Consider the following 22059-nt stretch of genomic DNA (forward strand, 5'->3'; position numbering starts at 1 on the left):
GATAACAGAACTCTGTCCTAGTTATGTTGACTCTGTGTTCGAATCCGACCAAATCTTTTAACTAGATAACTTTTTTTGGGATGCAGCTGTATGTATGCATGGAAACAAGTGGAGAAAAACAAAAGTAAAGAGTGTGAAGGCTGCAGAGTGCTGTAATCATTCCCATTTTAATGGTAAGCTTGTATAGTGATTTTCTAGTCTTCTGTCTACTCAAAGAGCTTTTGCACCACATGTCACACCTACACATTCACATCCATTCACACACTGATGGCAGAGGTTGCTATTTGAAGTGACCATCAGTAAAAACTAATCCATTTATAAGCATTCACACACTGATGATAGAGCAACTTGGGGTGTCTTGCTTAAGGACACATCAGACATATGGGTACTAGGAGCTGGGGATCGAATAACGATCTTCCGGTTTCTAAATTTGAAATAAAAATGAAGACAATACTCATCACGTAAAACATTTGTTGCACCCAAATAAATGGCAGTGACTGTGATTCTTTCTGCTCACTGAGCGGCTGACTCCCTGAATAGGGCGTGGCATCTCAGGGTGCCCACTCATGCGTTTCCCTTCACAGTGTTGTTTTTGGCAGTTGCAGTCTGACGGAGGCTAAATCACTAAGTGACTACTGAAAGTCATTCACTGCAATGCGTGCCTTCACATCAATGTCAATGAGAGCGATAAAGCATAAGAAAAAATGCTCATTTTAAATTTAGACACCCTTCACTAAGCAGCTATGTGCCTTTCTGTTGAGTGTAGTGTGGGTGGTCTGAAGACAAATGACACATAGGGAGTTATTGACCCAATGATTCAAGTCATGCTCAGAAATGTTTGTACCAATATCCCTCTAGTCTTGCATGTCACTCTAACTACAGTGACACACAGGACTATGGTCTAAAATGAAAGGCTGTCATGTATGTCTCACCATATGTGGCTCTTGTCCCGGCTGGCACTGAGGGCAGGCCTTACAGCTGTTACTGGTCTGGTTGAAGAACTCGTACTCTCCACAGCTGGAATACTCTGCACTAGCAAACATGCAACACACCTGGAAGAACAGAGAGAGAATGACAGACTTAATAAATAGTGACACTTTTACCAGACATGTTTATACGATTTTACGTGTGAAATCTGCATAACTCATGTCCTTCATACCAGACACCCCCTCCCACCACATACCTCTGGCTTTAAACACATCATGCCTCAGTATGACTGTAGCAGAACAGACACATTTTCCTGCTTTGTTTAAAGGTGATAAAAAGTGATTTACACACAACATCTGCAACAGCAGCATAGTGAAATGAGTGTACTAGATGGCTGATTAACACACTAAAAAACAACTCTCAAGTTTAATGTATTCATTTGCTGAGGATTGAAAAAACCATTTAAACAAGCAAAGACAACCCCATTTGACTTCTTCTGTGATACTCAGAAAGTTGAGATCATTAGATTGTTAGTCATCCTGGGGTACAAGAGATGGCACAACACCAGTACGTGCTTGTGTGTCTGTGCATTGTGTTGGTATCTGTGTGTGTGGCATTTTGTCATTGTGGCTGACAGTAATAAGTAGCAGCTGGTATTTATAGCTTAAGCAGCACACTTTGTTCTTTTCCAAACAAACTAACTGACTTTAAAAGTCATCTGCAGTCCAGAAACTAATGGAGGCACAGAGAAGAAGTGCATGACTAACTCTCTCCATCTTCTCTCTGTTGTTTTAATAACATCTCCCTCTCTGTCTCCTCTTCATCAGAACCATCTCATGATAGCGGACACAGGATGCCGCAACAGTATACATACAAATGTACATTTCCTGTGTGTGTGTGTGAACAGTATGTGTATTAAGTGTTTATATGGGATCAAATCATCGCAGGCCAAGTAATCTGTTAGTCATTTACAGCAGCCTGAAAATGAACTGACTTAACCTCAAACACCTGATGTACAGTCAGTGTGAATACAAATAAGCAGATAATGATTCACACACTCTCAACCATGAGTCCTAATCCGAACTTGTAGTTTTCATTATTGTTCCATAAAAAATACATTTAAAAAAGGACACCAGAGCAAATACGATGCTTCCCCTCATCAGACAGGGCACAACTCACTGTTGGTGCAATCGTTGTTTAAATAACTTTTCAGTGCATTTCAACAGAGTTAAGGGCCAGATTAAAAAATAAAAAATAAAGCAGTAAAGAATGAAATATTAAGTCTTACAGTCATGTTTTAAGGTCAAGCTCTCAAAAACACTGGATCCTACATTTCCCACAATGCAACTCAGTAGAAACTTTCATAACACCCCCGTCGTAACAGCCCTGCACCTGTCTATTTGAGAAGCAGGATTCTGTAAAAACGCCCTGCAGAGCTTTCCAAAACTAATAAAATGTCTACAACTTGTTTTATAGAATGAAGAGGACTCCTTCATGTGAAATGAACAGAATGCCTCTTAAACATCATCAGACACTTAGTTTTAAACTTACAAGACAGGCATCCTGTTATATATTATTGACACTTTGGACAGGGTGAAGACCCAGTGGTGGTATACACAAGAATAAACATCTTGTGCCCCTCCTTTTTGTCCCTGTGGCACAGTTATAACTAAGCACCCAGCTGTGAGCAGATATGATAACATGTTCATATTCTCAGTGTTTCCACTCTTTGTTATTCTTTACAATATGAGTCTAGCAGCATAATCCTGACAATTCTTATTGTTCTTCACTTTATCTCAAATAAGCACTGATACATTTCTAAGGTGACCCCATGCTGATATGGTATACCAACACCCCTTGCTAAGTGCTTTTTCGCTATTTTCTGACTGCTACTGTGTCAGCCTGCATGTGCACACAATAGATCACAGAGAAGGAAGAGAGGCTGTGGGAGAAGCTGTTGGGAACACTGCCAGTAGGTAACAAAACAAGGACAAAATAACGGTGATCAGGTTAGAGAGGGATCTGCTCTCTGGGCAGCTCTAAGGTCGACTAATTGGAACAAGTGCCGCTGAGTTGTGTAAGCTGCTGGCACATTATAGCTCATAGGTCTTTATGACGCAGTGCCAAATGTAAAGTTGAAAATGAAGCAATTTGAGTTTCTTAGGAGACAAGAAGGTTTAATGAGAAGAAGGGTTCATGGTTTTAAAGTTCAGTTAAGGGGCAAGAAAATGCAGAAAGACCGAGGAGTGTATCAGAGAAAGAAACAAAACAAATAGATTAAGAGGAAGGGAGATCAAACTAAAGTGAGGTAAAGACTTACTAATAATGATGACAGAAAGATGGACTTCTTCTGACCTCTCCTCTCTGACATGTCTGCGTCGTTTTCCTGAGAGAGACTAGAGAGAAAAACAGAGAAAATGTCATTACTTAAAATGCAAACACTTCCTACAACCAAGCTTCACTTACAAAACGGCAGCGTCATGAATGTTTAGGGGCTCCTGCCAACAGTAGTGTGTGTGTGTGTGTGTGTGTGTGTGTGTGTGTGTGTGTGTGTGTGTGTGTGTGTGTGTGTGTGTGTGTGTGTGTGTGTGTGTGTGTGTGTGTGTGTGTGTGTGTGTGTGTGTGTGTGTGTGTGTGTGTGTGTGGCCCAGCTGAGTTCCCTGTCCCGTTGCCATCACGTCATCGTCTATAAACATGTAATCGCAGCAGAACAGCCCATGGCACTCTTCATAACTGCAGGTACACATCACTGTTGGCTCACCTTTGCTCCAATAAAGGACGGTGATATAACTTGATAACACTTAATTATATGACAATTTATTTATTATGTATTTCTTGCAATGTGGCTCACGTTTTTGTCAAGACCTTTTTTAACTTCCGTGATTTGATGATAACTTTGTGCTGCAATTAGGATTTTTTTTAAAAAGGCCTCAGGTGCTATTTCTGCGTAACAAAAAAAACCCATAAAATCTTAATGTTAAATGTATAATTAATTCTATTTCAAGTCAAGGCCCGTAATAGAATTGACAATTATGAGACATTAAATAGGAGCGCCGTTGGCCGAGTGGTTAGGGCGCACGCCCCGTGTACAGAGCCTGCAGCCCTCGAAATGGGCAGTCCTGGTTCAAATCCAAGCTGTGGCTCCTTTCCTGAACCTGAACATTCAATAAATTGCAGTGATGCTACTTGTGCTGTTAGACCAACTTGGGATAAGGTGGTTGTTTGGCTTAGTTGTTTTATTTTAACAACCAAGCTGATATGTAGAATGTTTTACTTACTAACAAAAATCCTTAAAAAGGAGGAAGATAGGAACTTACATAATTGTATAATTATATCTGTTCATATGTGCTTTTGATGCTGTTGGTAGCAATCCATCATGAACTGCGTGTCTAATTCTCTCGGCAAGAATATAAATGAACAGAAATCTGTGTGTTAGTAAGAGTCAATGTGCCCATTTGGTAAAGTGATATTGCGTGTTTACTTCTTTGTACATGTGCAAGATCATCATTGTAATTGAAATGATGTGTGTTGGCGACGTTCTCAGAACAACTTGGAAAAAAAAAACACACAAACATCCTGCTCAGTTTTTAATGTCTAAACTAACACAGCCCAGAAGATTAGATAAATCATGTAATTTTATGTGTGTGTGTGTGTGTGTGTGTGTGTGTGTGTGTGTGTGTGTGTGTGTGTGTGTGTGATTGTGTGTGTGTGCGTGTGTGTGTGCGTGCGTGCGTGCGTGCGTGCGTGCGTGCGTGCGTGCGTGCGTGCGTGTGTGCGTGTGTGTGTGTGTGTGTGTGTGTTGTCTCTGACAGTGTGGCAGGGCAGATAAGAGTACTGCTTCAGCCGCATCAACAAACACTGTGGGAGCTGCTGTGTGTAAAAAAAACTCTCTTAAATTATAATCTAGTTTTAATGTACTGATGGTTAAACAGTATTTACTACCCTGACCTTACAATGTCAATTACATCCATGAAATCAAACGCAGGATTCTTAAATTCATTTGCAGAATGTATAAATTCATCCTCTGGATGTTAAGATGTAAACTTTAAGTCAGTGTTTCTGACAGTTTCAGGATGGTAATTATGAGGCATGTGTGCAGGAGTTACATACTACCGGCCACATTGAAAACATAACATTTATTTTTATTTTTGTAAGAAGTATTAATTACAATCTCATATTACAAATCCACCTTTTCCTGTCAGCCAACATTTATTTTCACAGCTAAATCGGATTTTGGTGCATGTTTATGTATCTACAGTGGATTAGAACAAAATGACAGGTCTCAACATTATCAGTGGTGGAGTTAAAACATGCACTCACACACACACACACACACACACACACACACACACACACACACACACACACACACACACACACACACACACACACACACACACACACACACACACACACACACACACACACAGTCGACGTACACAAACACACCCTAATTACTGTTATTCAGTACATTTCTCAGGGAGCCCCTTTGAGTTTTAAAATGAAGAAGGTAGAAGTATAATTGTTTACTTAAATACTTTTCTTTGATTCAGAGTCTCTATTCTAATGTTTATATTATTCTTTTTTCAAATGTGATCTCAAAAGTGCAAGTGTGGTCTATCTTCTAACTGTTTTCCTCCCATTAATGTGCGTCAAAATAAATGGATCCCATCAGAAGAACTTAAAGTCTACAAGGTTAGAATTCTGGTTGTTGAATAAATCTCACATTAGTCAGTCAGTTTTACGTGTGGATGAGTCCACCCAGGTCGATTGATGGGAAAACAACAGCTTAATTACTGAGCTTGTTATTGATGTTATATAGCATAAGGAGTGTGTTAAGTATCCAGAATATCATTCAGCTGTAGACAGGGTCAGAGTGGGACTCAGCTTTACCTTTTCTCTTTTTATTATTCCATTACTTCACCTCTTGACTTTCTTGGGGCGGAGGGATCAACCGATGTCAATGAAAAACGTAATAACAGAACCAATGTTAAGCTTGTGTTTTTCAGCATGAACCTCCTCGACCAAGCCTCCTGTTCGGCTGTTGGAGAACATTACTGTCTATAGTGAAAAGCTACTCCAAGAACTCCTATCCATCCCAAGTGAGAGCAGCCTGTTTGATCTATTTACTGTCACTGTACCCTCGCAGCCATACAACCAGCCTGGCCCACCGGGTGCTTTTCCTGGTTCCCCAGATTAGCCTCTCCGGGCCTGGCTGTAGAGGTCTTGACAGGCATACAGGAGTTCCAGTATTTGACCTTTGTGTGACAACAGAGCTTTTGTTTTCAATATCTATGCAGGCATCACACCCTTTACCCACAAAGCTTACCAGCTGACTAAAACTAACCACTCCTTAACCGTAGGGGCCACAGACCAGACAACAGATGCATTCACACCTTAACTTTGGCATTGAGGAATGTAGTTGTTTTGACTGATGTGTCCTCAAGTCAGATGTGTTCAATTCTGCACATTAACAGCTAAACTTTAAATCCACCTGAAGGTGTCGGAAGCAACAAAGTCTGTTTTTTGTTAAGAGTTTGAAAGAGAGAGAGAGAGAGAGACCAAGAGAGAGATACAGAGAGAGAGAGAGATAGGAAGAAGCTGCCATTATCTGCTATCGGGGTCAGAATCTGTCTGTCTGGCTCCAAGCCTCTGACTTCACTCTTCCATGTCGCACACTTGAGTGAAAAACCTTCAGATCTTCAATGACGGCTAATCCCTCAACCCTGGGGGTTTGATCTTTCCTAATTACAGCTTACACTCACACACACATGCAAACACACATTAACACATAGCTATATGGCAGAGAGTTGGCTTCTGAGGTCCAAATAATCTTAATTGCACGAGTCCTTGTGGTGGGACCACAACCGGTGTGTATGCGTCTCTGTGTTGCGTGCGCTTGTGCGCATACGTGTGTGTGTGTGTGTGTGTGTGTGGTTGTGTATTGCTGCTGAACAGATAAAAGGGAAGCTAGCACATTTTTTGCAATCAGGAAATGAAGAACTGCCAAATGGCTTTGGACCCCCTCAAGGCTACTCATTATGGGGTTAAAGTGATACACACAGACACACACAGACACACACACACACACACACACACACACACACACACACACACAGACACACACACACACACACACACACACACACACACACACACACACACACACACACACACACACACACACACACACACACACACACACACACACATATATACATATACACACTGCTGTATTTGAAGACTCTGTGTCTTCTGACACTCTGTTCTACCTCTGTCTACCCTCTCTAACCTCCGTCTCTCTGTCGGGGCAAGTCTGAGATGAAAGTCAGCCTGAGTTTTTTGCCCCCCTGGGGGTATCAATCTTCTAACGAGCACATAATCTCTAATAAATAACCCTTCTGTCTTTAGCTATGTCATTAACAGGTACAGTGTGTGCGCTTCCTTGTGGCACCAGCAGAAAACAGATTGTACCGTACAGCTTCCCATATGACTGTTCGAAATCAGAGCAGATGAAGGATCAGTTCACTGACTGACTTTTATCTACAAAAATAAACATTTTCTTGTTTTATTAGCTTTATTATCTTGCAATGTTTTACTTGTCAACATGTTGTTTTTTTTCTTGTAATCACCCTCTCCAACTTCCTCCTCTCATTAGCTCCTTCTCATTTTCTGTTTTTCATTAGCAGTTGATTGCTCTTTTTGTCAGCAGAGGAAATCCAAAATGAAATTCCAACACAACAATGGGAGGACCTTTATGGCCTGCTTCATTAAAAAATGCACAAAAACAAACCCATTGACCTCAAAAACTCATACAATGCAACACAGACCAAAAAGAAGACTTCTTTCATCAAAACTGCCTGGCCTACAGTGACAAGAATAATTCTTTAATATCATTTAAACTACGGAAAAGAACTTCAAAGCAGAATTGAGTGCTTTTTGATAAGCATTTCGGCTAAATATGACAGCCAAAGGTAACAGACTTAGCTTAAAGTCATTATCGGGATATTTAGACCCTGTAGTCAAAAGGATAGGTTGTCATACGGAATTTCCCATACATCAGTGTATACACACACATACACACACAGACACATTAAGAAGTCAGGGACAACTTAATTTTGGCAGTCTGAGCAGCCATCCTCCCATTACTGCCAGTCAGTCTCTTTTTATCATCATTTTATTTTGTATTCTTTGCGCTTGTGCCTAGGAACTTACTGTGTAAGCACCACAGTAATTTCTATAAACAGAGATTTACCCTGTTATGACTATGACCATCCAAAGTCAACTAATCAAGCTATAGTCTTTGAGAACTAAGAACATTGTGTTTTTTAAGGAAATGGGTGATTCATCATTGGTCTTTTAGTTGAAAAAAACAACAGTCATATCTCTGGCACCATACGGGTATTGACAAAAGAGCTTGGGTTTTAAATAAGCTGTACAATTTCACTGCATTATTAGTATATGGTAGGTCAGGGTTTCCCCTTTTTCTATTGAGAGGGGAATCCCTGGTTTTCTAGGTGCTTTTTTCTCCTGTTAGCCTCCGCAAGGCTGCAATACAATATCACTGAGGACCCGGGACAGCTCCATGTGGAGCCCCTAACCAACAAGCAGTCACTAATACACCAACAAACAACAACTCCAATTGAAACATAACTGAGCCAAAGGGCCTGCTACTAAGAGAGATAAGAGATGTAAAGTTTACAATTAGCTTTTACATGTTATCTAACATCTATCCATATTCTGCACATAAATACATAATTTATAAGCAGATAAGATTTTTGATTTCAGCATCGTCCTGGCTTCCATTTGCTGCGGCTCAGTGGCAGAGAACCCCAAGATCCTTCAGTCACATGTCAAAGTGTCCTTGGGCAACTTAACACTTTATTGCTTCCAATGCTAGACCAGTGGCATGTAAATGCTTGTGATTGGAAAAGTACAGATGGTCAGTTGGGCACTTTATGTAGCAGTGTCTGCCATGAATGGCGAGAGAGAATAGGTGAATGTGACATTAAGTGAAGAAGCTTTTGAGTAGTCATAAGACTAAGTGCTATACAAGTCCAAGTCAAGTCCATCGCTGTCCCACTGACAGCTCTGCAGGCTTTGTGTGTATGCAGAACAACAGTCTGTATGGAGATTAAAAGAGGCAGTTTGCATCAGCTGCAATGCAATACTGGAAACATCCACTTTCATATATTTGAGATTTTGCTTTTTATAATTAATCTTTATACCCGGTTATTGGCATAAGTTCAGCAAAATATCTGTAGAACGATGTCTCTGAACTCCAACTTAATTCTGACCACTTTTGTTGCTATACAGATTGTTCAAATGACATGGAACAGCAGAAACCATGATTGTTAAAATGAATAGCTTCACTGGACGCCACGTAAAATTGGCCATTGATCCAAGAGGCCTTATTGTTGTCATATGGTATGATTAGCATGCTATTTAACATGCTATGTTTAATGTATTGTTCTGACTGTAAATAATGATAAATAAATCCAGTTTCCTTGGCATTTGATATGTTTGGTTTATGTTCTTAAAGACGCCACAATGCAAGTGAACTCATGCTCTGATATTAGAGGGTCTGATTCCAGACACAGAAGTGAGCATTTTTAGATATTCTTTAAATCTTTATTTACCAAGTCTTTGGCTACTACCTGTCTAGATTTTGTTTAATCCTATGCTTTCTTTACTCCAGTAAGAGCAATACACTTAGGCTGCAGGATACCAGTTAAGTGCACAAATGGGACTAAACCAGTGCCAGATTTTACAGGACAATTTCCATATAACGGATCTTCCAGTGTAAACAGTGTTAAACATTGTTTTTGTTGTCTGACTCTTTTTCCCTTTCTCCCAGATTTAAATCCTTACACAAAAATTATCTAAATGGTGTGTGCTTCCCTCTATTTATGTCGTCAAGTACCATTACCAAAGGATTGTGGGGGAAATGACTTTTCACCATCTGTGTTTAACCCCGTAAGGGATATTCATTAAGTTGGTTCATAATCACTTCCTGCCCAATTAAGTAATAGACCAATCACTGGAAACGGAATTTGGCCAAGAAGCAAACCAACAAGGAGGATGGATAAAGTGGTTAGCAAAGAGTTTGTGGGCTCTTCCATAGCAACTAATATCTGATGATGATTAAATCAGCAGCATGTGGATCCTGGGATCTCAGTCATCCTGGTTTTGGTATTTCAGAACAGAAAATCTGTTTTCCATTGATATCTTGCTTTTTTCTCTCCCTTATTTTTTTCTCTGTCAACTAATGTCCTCTTCTGTCTGTTTATCTTTTCTATTATCTATTGGAAATCTCATGATCAATAAACAGAACATAATGTAAATGCTTGATAATCAAATACAATTGTACACAAAGTTCCTGGACAGCTAGTATTTCAATCTTAAACTGCTGGTAGCTACTTACTTTCCCAGTATTTGAATGATTTGGAAATGACACATACTATTGACGTCTCACTCCAAACCAAAAAACCATTCAGGCCCTATAGGGTATATCCACTTACTGAAGTATTGATCCTCCATAAACCCACTCTTTTGTACGTGCACACATAATCCCTTAGCTTCCAGGCCATAAACAAGCCCAACTGTTAATCAATGCTGTGCTGAGGAGCCCTTTCCCTAAAAAGCCTGTTATTTTTATCCTTTTATAGACCAAAGCTCAACCTGCCAAATCTGAGCAAGATCCTAAACACATGTTACTCACTCAGACCGCCATGCCTGTGTGTATGTGCACTTGTGTGTGTGCGCACATCACCCTTAATCCTGCTGTTTTCCAGACAACCTAGCAGCAAGTATATCAAACTTACCATCTTTGAGCCCCTGACAGAAGAAGAGATGGTTAGCATTAGCTTTCCTTTCACAAACATGATACAGATGTCTGTTTAAAGAAAGCTCTCCAGCTATCAAGGAGTACAGATCAATCCTGTAATTGTAAGAATTGCATGTTTTTAATAATGTCATGCTATATTAGGCCAGCATGTCAGTACAACTTGACACACACAACCAAACCTAGTTATAGCAGGAGCAAATATAAAGCTAGTTAGCTAGCTTAGCTTTTTAAGATATCCATGAACAAAATAAAAAATGAGGTTTAACAATTAAAAAGTGCCACAATAAAAAAATGAAACAAATTCTGAAAGTTAAAGTTTGATCATCTGAATTAGCAATACCCTTCAACCTTGTGCAGATGCAACATGAGGCAAAAAACACTAACACTGAGGATTTTCCCTCTATCAAGTTTCTGTAGTCTGTTGTTTAAACTTGCACCATGTATAAAAAAAACAGGACTCATTTAAGCATGTTGCATATCTTTACGCATATATTTTCCATCTCTACACTGGATCATTATGTCTCTGATTATCTGTTGTGCTTCATGTAGTGATGGGAATTTCAACTCTTCACAGAGAGAGAACTCATTTGACTCAGCTCACAAATACAAAGCAGGTCTTTTGGCTCCTATGCCTCTGTTCATTTAGTACCAGTTTTATTTAAAAGTTATAAAGAAGATACTAAAGTACATCCTACGTAAACAGCTCTCTGAATCATGACTGTCTACAATGAGTGAGAAGCGTGAGTCCCGCTTGCGGTGTTGTTGTCAGAGTCGTGTTTACATCAGGTTTACAAGATTTACATGGTCCCCCTTCTCTCATTGCATATAAAAGCTGTTTTAGTCAAGGACCAGGTGACATACTCATTTGAATGTCACGTAAGCATCTGTGGATCACGGGGATTCTGTTAACATATAAATGCAATGTGAAGCTACACGCTAACTAAAGAGCGCTAACATTAGCCCGCTAAGACAACAAATGCAGACCAAAGGCAATTGCAGCTTGAGCAAAGGACATTTTGTCCACTGCTTGCACTTGACTCCTTTGTGAGAACGCGAGTGGAGGGGGGTTGAAGGTTTGTCACTAGAGGGGAAAGGAGGCTTCAGGACAGTGGAGGTGCAGCCAACCAGCAGTTTGTTATGGTTTCATGCTTTTGCTGAAGGGCGACATCTACTGGATCAAAAAGTCGCACATTTTTTGATTTTTACTTTCTTAGTTATAGCAAACAAAGATACAGTATACCATATGGGTAGGCAGCACAAAATACAAAAATCTCAATATGATTTAATCTTAATGTTTTCACAAAAGGGAAATGTTTCTGCATCGTAGTAAACAATTAAGAACAAGTCTTGATGACTAGAAATTGGTGATCAGACAGGAGCTGACTCCTCTCGTCCAATTAGACGAGCCGGCTGTAATCACATCAGGCTCAACACTCAGGTGTGTTTGACTAATCATTGAAATCATCTTGAATTCTGAATAATAGGGATATTAAATTAATAAAAGTTCATCTTAAAAACTCTGCAATCCTCTTCAAAAAATAAAGACAACCAACTTCATTCAAACACCATGCAGCACCTTAATCGTCGATAACTACTTCTACTATTCTGCCTGAAAGCATCAAAGCACACCTTAAGTCAAGTGTTACTGAGGGTTCTGCTCTGACTTTCAATACTAATTCCGAGTGTGTGTTCAAGAATTTGGCCAATCCACTGTCAATCCACTTTTAAGTAATTATAAGTACCCTGTCTGTCTTATTTTTCAGAGGTGAATTATGATGGAGGAATGTGCTGCTGGCACTTTGTCTCCCTTCTAAGATTTGAAGGCAGCTGGGGAGTAAATAGAGGGGAGACGGCAGGGCTGTCACTCAAACTAGACCAACCGCTTCCCCCCTATGAGAATCAAACTGTGAGCTTCCAGAAACAACCAAAAAGGAGAAATTGAAAGCATTTAGCCTGTACATGAATCTTTTTATCACAATTCTGCAAATTAGGCTCACACAGTGTATAACTGACATATTTCCCGTCATTTCTTTTCTGTGATAATATGTGTTTATTAGAGCTAAAGGAAGTCAAAATCACTGGACGAAATAGCCATCAAGTCTCCGCTGTCAGGAACTAAATGAGCCAGAAAGAGATAAGTCTAATATGCAACACGATTACCATCTGACTTTGATGTGAAAATAAACCCGTGATTAAAGTGATTTCCAACTTTGGAGACAGACACAAACCTCAGACGGCAGCTGGCTCTCGTCTGCTGACTAAATATCAATTTACTCAATTTCCCTTCCCGTGGCAGCCATCATGGTTTATGAGAGTGAAATGTGTTTTCAGAGTGTCAAAACATGCTTAGCTCGAATTGACAAATCAGACTGGAGTTAGTACTGCTGTTGAACTGGGACAAACACAGAGATGCAACTCAAATGTCATCTGAAGACTGTGATTCATTTAAAACGGATGCTAAAAGATCCTTTGGATATGGATGGGAAGGTTTTTCTGAGCAGAGAAGGAACCCACCTACAGTCATTTAACATCAAAAAAAGTGTGTTTCTGTACATGCACATGTGTGCGTGTAATGTTTCTTCATCTCTCTTCATCTTTTGATTGCTTTAATTACAGACTTAGTGTCAGCTTCCCACTCTGTGCGCAGGAAAAACAAACTCTTAGGGCACATGAAAAGAAGTCACACACACACACACACACACACACACACCTATCCCAGCTCGAGTCAGTCAGTAGGCTCTTTGATTCTCTGCCTGCCGGTGATCTGTCTTTCATCGTCTCCTCTCCCTGATCCCTTGTTCCCCTCTTTAGCTCTGCAGGGGCAGAACGTCTCTCTCCCTGTCTCTGTCTCTGTTTGTTTTGCTCTGGATGAAGGTGGGAAGCCTAATCTGTGACAGAAATTAATCTGTATATGTTATTGCGCCCTTTTTTTTTTTTTACCAATCTGCAATAAAGAATTGTAGAATAAAAGCATTCTCCTCATCCTAAAAGTTCTGTACATTTTTGTTCTTGTGGGAGAGCACAGCTTCTAGCTCTCCATTTAAGAAAACACACTGTCTAAATGTAAAAATGAATTTTACAGAATGTACAAAATGCTCAGCAGTAACAATGATGGACTGTAAATGATAATAAAGGTGTGTGTCTACACAGCTTTTGGAGTATTTCCTGTGGATTAAATGCCAAACAGTAGCTCGTCATGATGGATTGATGGGGTTGGGAGGTACGAGGAATCTTCAAAGTTCAAGATTTCCATATTTTGAAGGGGTTGAAATTTGCAAAACAACAGAGGAATTCATGCCTTGTTTGTGTTTTATCAATCTTCTCTATGAGCAACCCAAGGTAATGCAGATCAGTTTATTTCCACACATCCTACATTCACAGGTTCAAAGGGCACCAGCTTCCTACCAACCCAACTATCTCTCCAACTGAGCCAGAGACAACACAGTTCAAAATAAAAAGAGCAATGGTGTGCAGCCATCAGCACAACACGATCTTAATTAACATATAAACTCAAAACTGTGTATGTTTTGAAAATGAATTCCCTATCTCAAGTTTTCCACAATGTCATGACATGTATCTTCAGACTCTATGTATAAGGAATAAATAACTAACGGATGTAGGTTCGTCATAGAGAAGACTCCTAAGAAGTGCAGACAGAAATTAGACCACACAGCCCACATTTTGATTCCACTTATTCCCTGGGGCCTCCATGGAGAGCTCTCAACTTTTGATTTAATATTGCTTTGTGAAACCGTCTGCCCTGCGCATGGGGAAATAATAGCTGTTAAAGTGAAACCTATGATTATATTTTTTTTTTCTTTTTGTGTTGCTTTGCTGAGATTATCTCATGCTAATTAAAATATGATGAAATGCAGCTATACCTCTTATTTTGCAGAGGACCTCCTGGTGGTCCATCAGGGGGCTACTGAAGATAATATACTTATAATTTACATTGTCTGTTCTGTGACTGCAAGGTGTGCTGTTAAAAAGATTAACGTGGCATGGTGAGACACTTGTGATAAAATCAATTTGGAAGACAAGAATGAAGAGTGAATTGTCAATCGATGGCCGCTCGTCTCCTCTGTGCTCCGTTGTGCATTGACAGAACAGTATGTGTGTGTTACACAGCTACAGAATAGAGATAACAGAAAATATTGCAGCCTGTAACTCATCAGTGAATTATGTATTAAATGTTTTCAGAACAGTTGTATGTCACTTCATTTCCCAAGGCTATGTTTTCTAATGCTTTAAGTGATGTCAACATTTACTTCAACAATTGACAATTAAATAAAGTTTGATTTATTAATGCCTTCCATCCAGCAAACAATGTCATTATTTTATTTTTCCCAAACTACAAATAAATTGTGACTAGCCCTACCAGCAAGAACTTTTGTTTTACTGTTAATAAACACATGTCTACATTTCTATGTTTTTCCACATGAAAGTCTGTGGAAGACGTTTGTGAATGAAGTCATTTTGTACGTTTTCCAGATGTAATAATAAAAAATAAAATAATAAAGTTGACACTGAGATGTTTGTGTCTCTCTGATTTATCGCCCTCCTGGATCGCTCAGCTCTCTCCCTGTAAATCTCAAAGTCCTACATTCTCAAAAAAAAAAAAAAAAAAAAAACAAGCTTACAATAAACAGAATGTAAAGAATGAGTTGTGCACATTTGTGGTGGTTCTGGTAAAGCTTTTTGGATGAAAGCCTCCACAAAACAGTCATGCCGTAAATTTCATTGTGATACTCTAATGAGCTGAAATAACTTAGCTTCCATGAGTAAACCGTCTCTGACATGTTTAGTGGAATTCCCTCTTAGATGTGTGAAGCATTATGAAACACTGGAACTGAACAGGCCTCCTGAGCTCTATAAATTACTCGACTGGGGGGAATGGAAATGCTGCGTGGATTAGAATCAGCTGTGATATAAATCTCAACAATAACTTTCACAAGAACAACACAACGCTTCCTTCTCTATGACATCACTCCCCGGATAAATAGGGTCATTGTGTGAGTTCTAGTACCGAGCAGCGTTAAGTGAGTAAGTAAACAAATTAACTATTCACTACAGGATAGTAAAGGATGATCATGACTACAGGCGCTGGCTTTGTGAGCTTTTTTTGCCTTCATCCCTTTAATCCTCAAAAATCATATGAACTTCTTTTGAAGATGAGTTACACCTCCTCCCCTGTTTCTTCTCTGTGTCTCCTTCCCCTTTCTACCTGTGAACATGAAAGATTCAATGGCAGGAGACGCTGTGCTGGGGGCTGCAGGGGGAGAGAGACACACAGATAGAGAGATAGAACGAGGTAGAGAGAGGAGGAGGGGGTTAGAGACGGATTGATTTTCACCTCCAGCAGCTACAGTTCAAAGCCAGCCAGCAGACTTCAGAGGCTCGGCAGGACCCGGCATGTCCCTAACCGGGCTGAGCTGCCTGTCTGCGGGCAGGACTTCCCCCGGGGGCCCCGAGGCCCGGGACAGTCAGGCGGCACCAAGAAAACAATTATGCAGACAGAAAAAGAAAGGTGCGCAAGGTCAGAGACGCACACTTTCTCTCTCTCTCTCGAATGCATAGAACTCCCATGTGTCAATGCCACACTGCCAAAAACCACAACTTCACTTCTAATCACCCAAACATTACCAACAATCCATTCCTCCTGCATACTTCAGTAGTCTGTTCACTTGAGAAAATCAACTCACTTGTTTACATCTGCATGTTTGGAATTCAAAAAACCAAAACCATGTCAAAAAGCAATGCAGGCCTTTGAGTGAGGTTAGTGATGTGAGAAACAATCTCATTGTCTTCCACCTTGAGCTACAACAACCTCTGCAGCAACACGCACAGAACCTTTCACACACTTCAGGATGTTTTTTTTTTAGGATACTAACAGACATTGCTTAATCATGTCATATGTAATCATGCAAGCAGTTCAAATATATGTCTAATGTGTTGCACCTTACAAAAATCAGTGTTTATATCAAGGGATGAAGCCTACACGTTGATTAGTTGGAATAAGTCAGCCATTCTATATAAAGAGTCAGATTTTATATTTAAGTATAAAGGTAAAGGTTCTTCTTTTTTTTCTTTCTTTCTTTTAACATTTGACTAAAATAAAAAGCTAATTTAAAACGTATTGAATACATGTAGATGTAGCCACTTTTTTCTATTTTCCTTTGACATGCAACACCAGTATTTCTGTCTTAAAGCCAACATGCCCCATGACAATTCATCTATTTTCCTTTAAAGTAAAATGACCGTAAAGCACATGTTTGTTTGGCATTATAAGTGTTTCTCAGGAATTTCCCCGGAGTCTTGCAGCAATCCGTCCTTACATTCCTGAGAGCGTGAGCCGCTCACACGTCTTACCTGGAGCTCAACGAGGAGGAGGAGGAGGAGGAGGGGGGCACACTGGTTCTGCTTTCTCCGCTGCACACTACAGGGCTGACTGCCGGCGGACGATCAGTCCTGATGATCGGTGATCAATCTCTCGCGTGGTGTCGGAGAAGCATCGCTGAGGGACTGGCTTGTCTGTGAGTTTTTACTCCACGGAGTGTAAAGTTGTGTCTCAGTCTCCACTTTGGTGCATGTCGGTGTATCTGCAGGCTCCTCCTTGGGAAGAAAAAAAGTGAGAAGTTTTCTCCGCCCTGAATGAGAAATGGATTAACGTGTCACAGGTAGACTGTAGTCTGCTGTGACAATTAACACGCTGCAGGCTACGACTCAACTGCACCACCTAGTGGCAGTATCAAAGAAATACACCAGATTCACCATCTATTAACACAAATATTTTTACAACTTTGAAAAAGTACGAACAGGCTACATTTATTAAATTCAATAAAGTAATTTATATTTCCAAACAATACAGTATGAGACACTGAAAAACAGCACCTAAATGACATTTAATTGACGAATATCAACATCAGTATTTTATCTATTTATATTCTGTAAGCCTTTTGCTTGCAACATGCTTTCTATGTAAATGCACAGTGCACACAGTCGGTGTGTATTTAAATGAAACAACTTTAGAAATTAGGCCTGCAAATACTAATATTTTTCATTATAAAATAATCTGCACGTTATTTTTATAATTATAAGGAAAACCGTGGGAAAATGCTCATTACAAGTCGAAATTAATGTCTTAATGGTTGTTTGCTCTTTTTTCCAACAGTTAAAAAAATGTATTAATATATCCACAATTAAGAATATAAACTTGAAATTTGAGACACAGACTCCTGTTCATTTTAGAACATAATATACGTTTGATACCTCTATAAGGCATATCTGATATAGTGAGTACAATGTTGGTAAAACATACTTTTATGACAATATACTTGTGTTATTCCACCTGTTATTATTGTTACTTCATCTACTGTTTCAACTATTGCTATTATTGTTGTTGCCACTAAGACTACCTCTACTTTTATGTCTAATAATGATTGTCAAAACAGCAAAACTAAAAAAGAAGATATGATATGCAGTACATTAAGGTTTAAAAAAAATGCTATTGTTTGGACAGTTGGACAGAGAAAAGTTGTATATACTGATAATACTACAACTATTTAAATCCCCTAAAGTGTTTGACGTGAAGCCCACCGACAGACAGAAAAAACACTCGCTTCTTACTTCAGATGATAAAATGTCTTTGAAGCAGCAGCTATAAATTAGTGAGAGTGCGTCTCTGTTTGTGTGTGTGATGTTGATGACTGGTGACTGTTGTCTGAGTCTGACTAAAGCTTGGACTTTAGTCTTCCTCTTCTCCTCCTCCTCCTCCTCCTCCTCCCTCTTTCCGCTGCCTCTCCTTTTTCTCAGCCACAGGAAGGGTGAGATAAAAGAGGGGCTTTGAAAACACTGGGAGTCCTGTAATTACTAACTCTCCCTCTCTATCGCTCTGTCTTTGTCTTTACCTCCGTCTCTCTTTTTCTTTCTTATATGTTTATCTTTGTTTCCTTCTTCCTCTCTCTCTCTTTTTCTTTTCACTTTCTCTGCTCCTCTCTCAGTCTGTCTCGTTCTCCTTTCTTTCTCCGTCCTCCTCTCGTCTTTTCTTCATTTTCTCTGTCATCCTGTCTGCTTTCTGCTTCTTTTGGCTCATTGATGTCGATCCAGGGGCTTCCTGACTGAAAAGGAGGATGAGAGGAGAAGAGATTAGATGAGAAGAGAAGAGAGGATAAAGAGAGGATGGGGAGAGGATAACAAGAAGGCTGATGAGTTTTGCTGAGAGAATGATGGCTGCTCGGTTGCACACCGGACAAAAACACAAATTAAGCAAAACCTGTGTTTACTGTGATGGATGGTGGAATACAAAAAACACAAGCGACTGCATAAGGGGAAATGGAGTATAAGAAGACAGTGTGACATTTATAATAAATGAGACAATACAATGTAGCAAGCAGAGATACATGAGGCGTAATGTGACAGAGAAAAGATGAAACAGGATCAGATATGATGAGATTAGGGATTATCTGATAAGGCAATATAACATGAAATGATAAAGGATTACTCATCCCTTACTGCACACTGGGGTTCTTGCAGTATTAAACTGAAGGAAACAGCAAGGAAACAATACAATATATCACATATAAAGAATACTTAAGCTAATTAACAAGTTGTTTATGAGGTGTGAACACCAACACGTTCTTTCTTCAACACTTATAGCATTAAATACAAGCTTTTGTGTTGTATTTTACAAAGTTATTTTCATAAATCAACACTATAGCCCCAACATAATAAATGGCATAAAATTTGGCTTCTTTCACACATTTCATTCCTCACTCTCTCTCCCCCTGGCTTTAACTCTATCATTGACTTGTCTCGCCAATAAAGGCACAAAAAGCCCCAAAAATTCATCTTTTAAAAACAAAAATTTAATAGAATATAACACAATAAATTATGGGTAACATGTAGCCTAAGTGTAGCAAGTAATCCGAAAACCTCATAACAGTTAGAGATTTTTAAAGTAAATGGTAAATGGACTTTTGCTGGTCTTCTGACTGCTCATAGTGCTTTTACACAGCTGGTCACATTTACCAATACACACCCATTCACACACTGATCAGTATGAGCTAATCCCATTTGTGCTCGTTCATACGCTGCTGACCAGGCAGCGGGAGCCACTTGGGGTTAAGTGTCTTGCCCGAGGACACATCGGACATTTGGCTGCAGGAGCTGGAGATCCAACCCCCAGAACTTCTGCAGAGACGACCGACTCTCAGTCCGACTGTAAGTGATTTTATAGCATACAAAAGGTCAAAGTAAAGGACATAAGAAGATATAAAATTCTGCTTTCCAAAATGATTTATAAGATGAAACTTATTTTTCCATTAGAGAAAATTCATAGACACCTGTAGTTAATGGACTGTGGAACAAATACAAGGCTTTTATAAGGATCGTAGGCTTTTCATTTTCTAATGAACAGTTAAAGGTTTAGCGACAAAGCAAGGGGCTATTTGAGTCTGAAAAGCAACCAGTCTAAATCTTACTCTTACTGAGACAAATTAATAAACCTAAAAGAGAGTTCAAGTTCAGATCACTCGGTCCATGAATACATTAAATCACTGGATAAATACCGGTATATATTCAAGTCTCTATAAAGCCTATTGGTCAACATGCATTAATGTTAGTGATCGGAGCTGTAAAGTTTCAGAAAGTACAGCAGCTGTCACAGACCAGCTACCCTGTTTTATCTCCTCTCAGCACCACATCAAAGTCCTGTAGCTCAGAGAAGATAGCAGTCAGTGGAGGCCTCATTTACTGCTCGGTATAATGACGTCGGGGCTTTAATTTGCAGTGAAATCATCAAAAGCAAACTTCCTTGTGCTTTTTATGAGCTCCAAGGAGGCTTGAACTCTGAGCAGCGAAGTTGAAAATATGGTCAGCTGCTTTCCTCTTTTTCAAGGATGAAACTGACACCATGTAGAAAAAAATAAATGAGATATGTGAAATGTTTCTCTTAATATTTAATGTTGACTTCCATGGAAAAGTGGAAGTGCATTTGGTTAATATAAATAAGTATGGTGTTTATAGAACCACAGGGTATTGACTCTCCCCGTCTGAGTACATGATCATGATGATTTTAAACACACATTTATACATTATTTATTGTGTCTAGATTTGTGTCTGAGTCATCATCAGAACCAGTTCTTATTAAGTTCTTCCAACTGAATAAACAAAATGATTGAATATAGAAAACTAAAGTTTATATGCATACCAATACATGTAGATAACCTACATTAACTTCCATGTCACAATGTTCAACCCTGAGAAATATGATGCTTAGGAACTTGGTATTGTCGGGTAAAAGAACACACGCTTGCTGAACAAGTGAACCTACCACAGGCCTGATGACCTTGTTAGTAGCCCTGATGGTTGACTCTATGCACATTGTCTGTGAGAACACGCTCTCTAACTACTCTTCAACGAGGAAGCAAAGAGCTGGTTGCCATGGTAACTGCCGTGTCAGCTAACCTACTTTTGCATGAACGAAGGACATTGGTCGATGGTATTGGTGAGGTATATGGTATAGGTAGATGGAGAATATAAACACACGCACACACACAGGCACGCACGCACACACACACACACACAGAGGCGCACACGCACACATGCACACACACACACAGAGGCGCGCACGCACACATGCACACACACACACACTCTCACACTACATATTTTAGTATTTGATGGTCTCAGGCAAACAAGATTGAATCTTCTGCAAAGCGGTCTTAAAGAGAACTCCAATGTTTGCAGAGATAAAGGACAGTATGAGAATCATTATTAATATCATTGTTAGAGACGAGGATAATACAGGAACTTATGAAACTCTGGTTAGCGCTGTAGAAAAATAAAATATGAATGCAGTGGAAAGTCAAGTTAACTCATGTCACCATTATGAGGATTTGAGAGAATACACTTACAAAATAAACACACTGCAGTCACAGACATCTTTTATTTTAATGCAAGAAATTAATAAATACAATGTATTTCAGGACAATATGAAGCAAAAAAATACAAAGCATGAAGACAAAAACCAGGCCCGGCAAATTGCCCTGGCAAAAGCTTAAGCAAACTGGGCACGACTCACTGACCCCTCTACCCTATGAAGACAAGAAGAGAAAAAGAAAACAAGTTAGATAAAAATTTTGATGGCAAAAATTGCATAAACTGCTCCACAGAAACTGCTCTGTATGCTATAATTTGCAATTTAAATATTTTTTTTTTTGCCAAATTGACAACAAGGCCTAATTGAATATTTCAATATAGGAACACATCCTTATGAAACTAAATTA

At 39.5% G+C, this 22059-nt stretch overlaps 1 protein-coding gene across 1 annotated transcript in view; it reads right to left on the minus strand.

The window, feature by feature from the left end:
• The window catches only part of edar (ectodysplasin A receptor), a 38000-nt gene extending 20618 nt beyond the window's left edge, over positions 1-17382 (minus strand). Inside the window, exons 1-3 of the mRNA XM_020635686.3 lie at positions 17144-17382; positions 3248-3323; positions 933-1052 (exon numbers count right to left, since the gene is read on the minus strand). Of these exons, the coding sequence (XP_020491342.1) occupies positions 933-1052; positions 3248-3298 (171 nt within the window). The 5' untranslated portion in view covers positions 3299-3323; positions 17144-17382. The remainder of the gene's footprint in view (positions 1-932; positions 1053-3247; positions 3324-17143) is intronic.
• Between the last annotated feature and the right edge of the window lie 4677 nt (positions 17383-22059).

Source organism: Labrus bergylta, chromosome 13, assembly GCF_963930695.1.
Source record: "Labrus bergylta chromosome 13, fLabBer1.1, whole genome shotgun sequence".
NCBI lineage: Eukaryota > Metazoa > Chordata > Actinopteri > Labriformes > Labridae > Labrus > Labrus bergylta.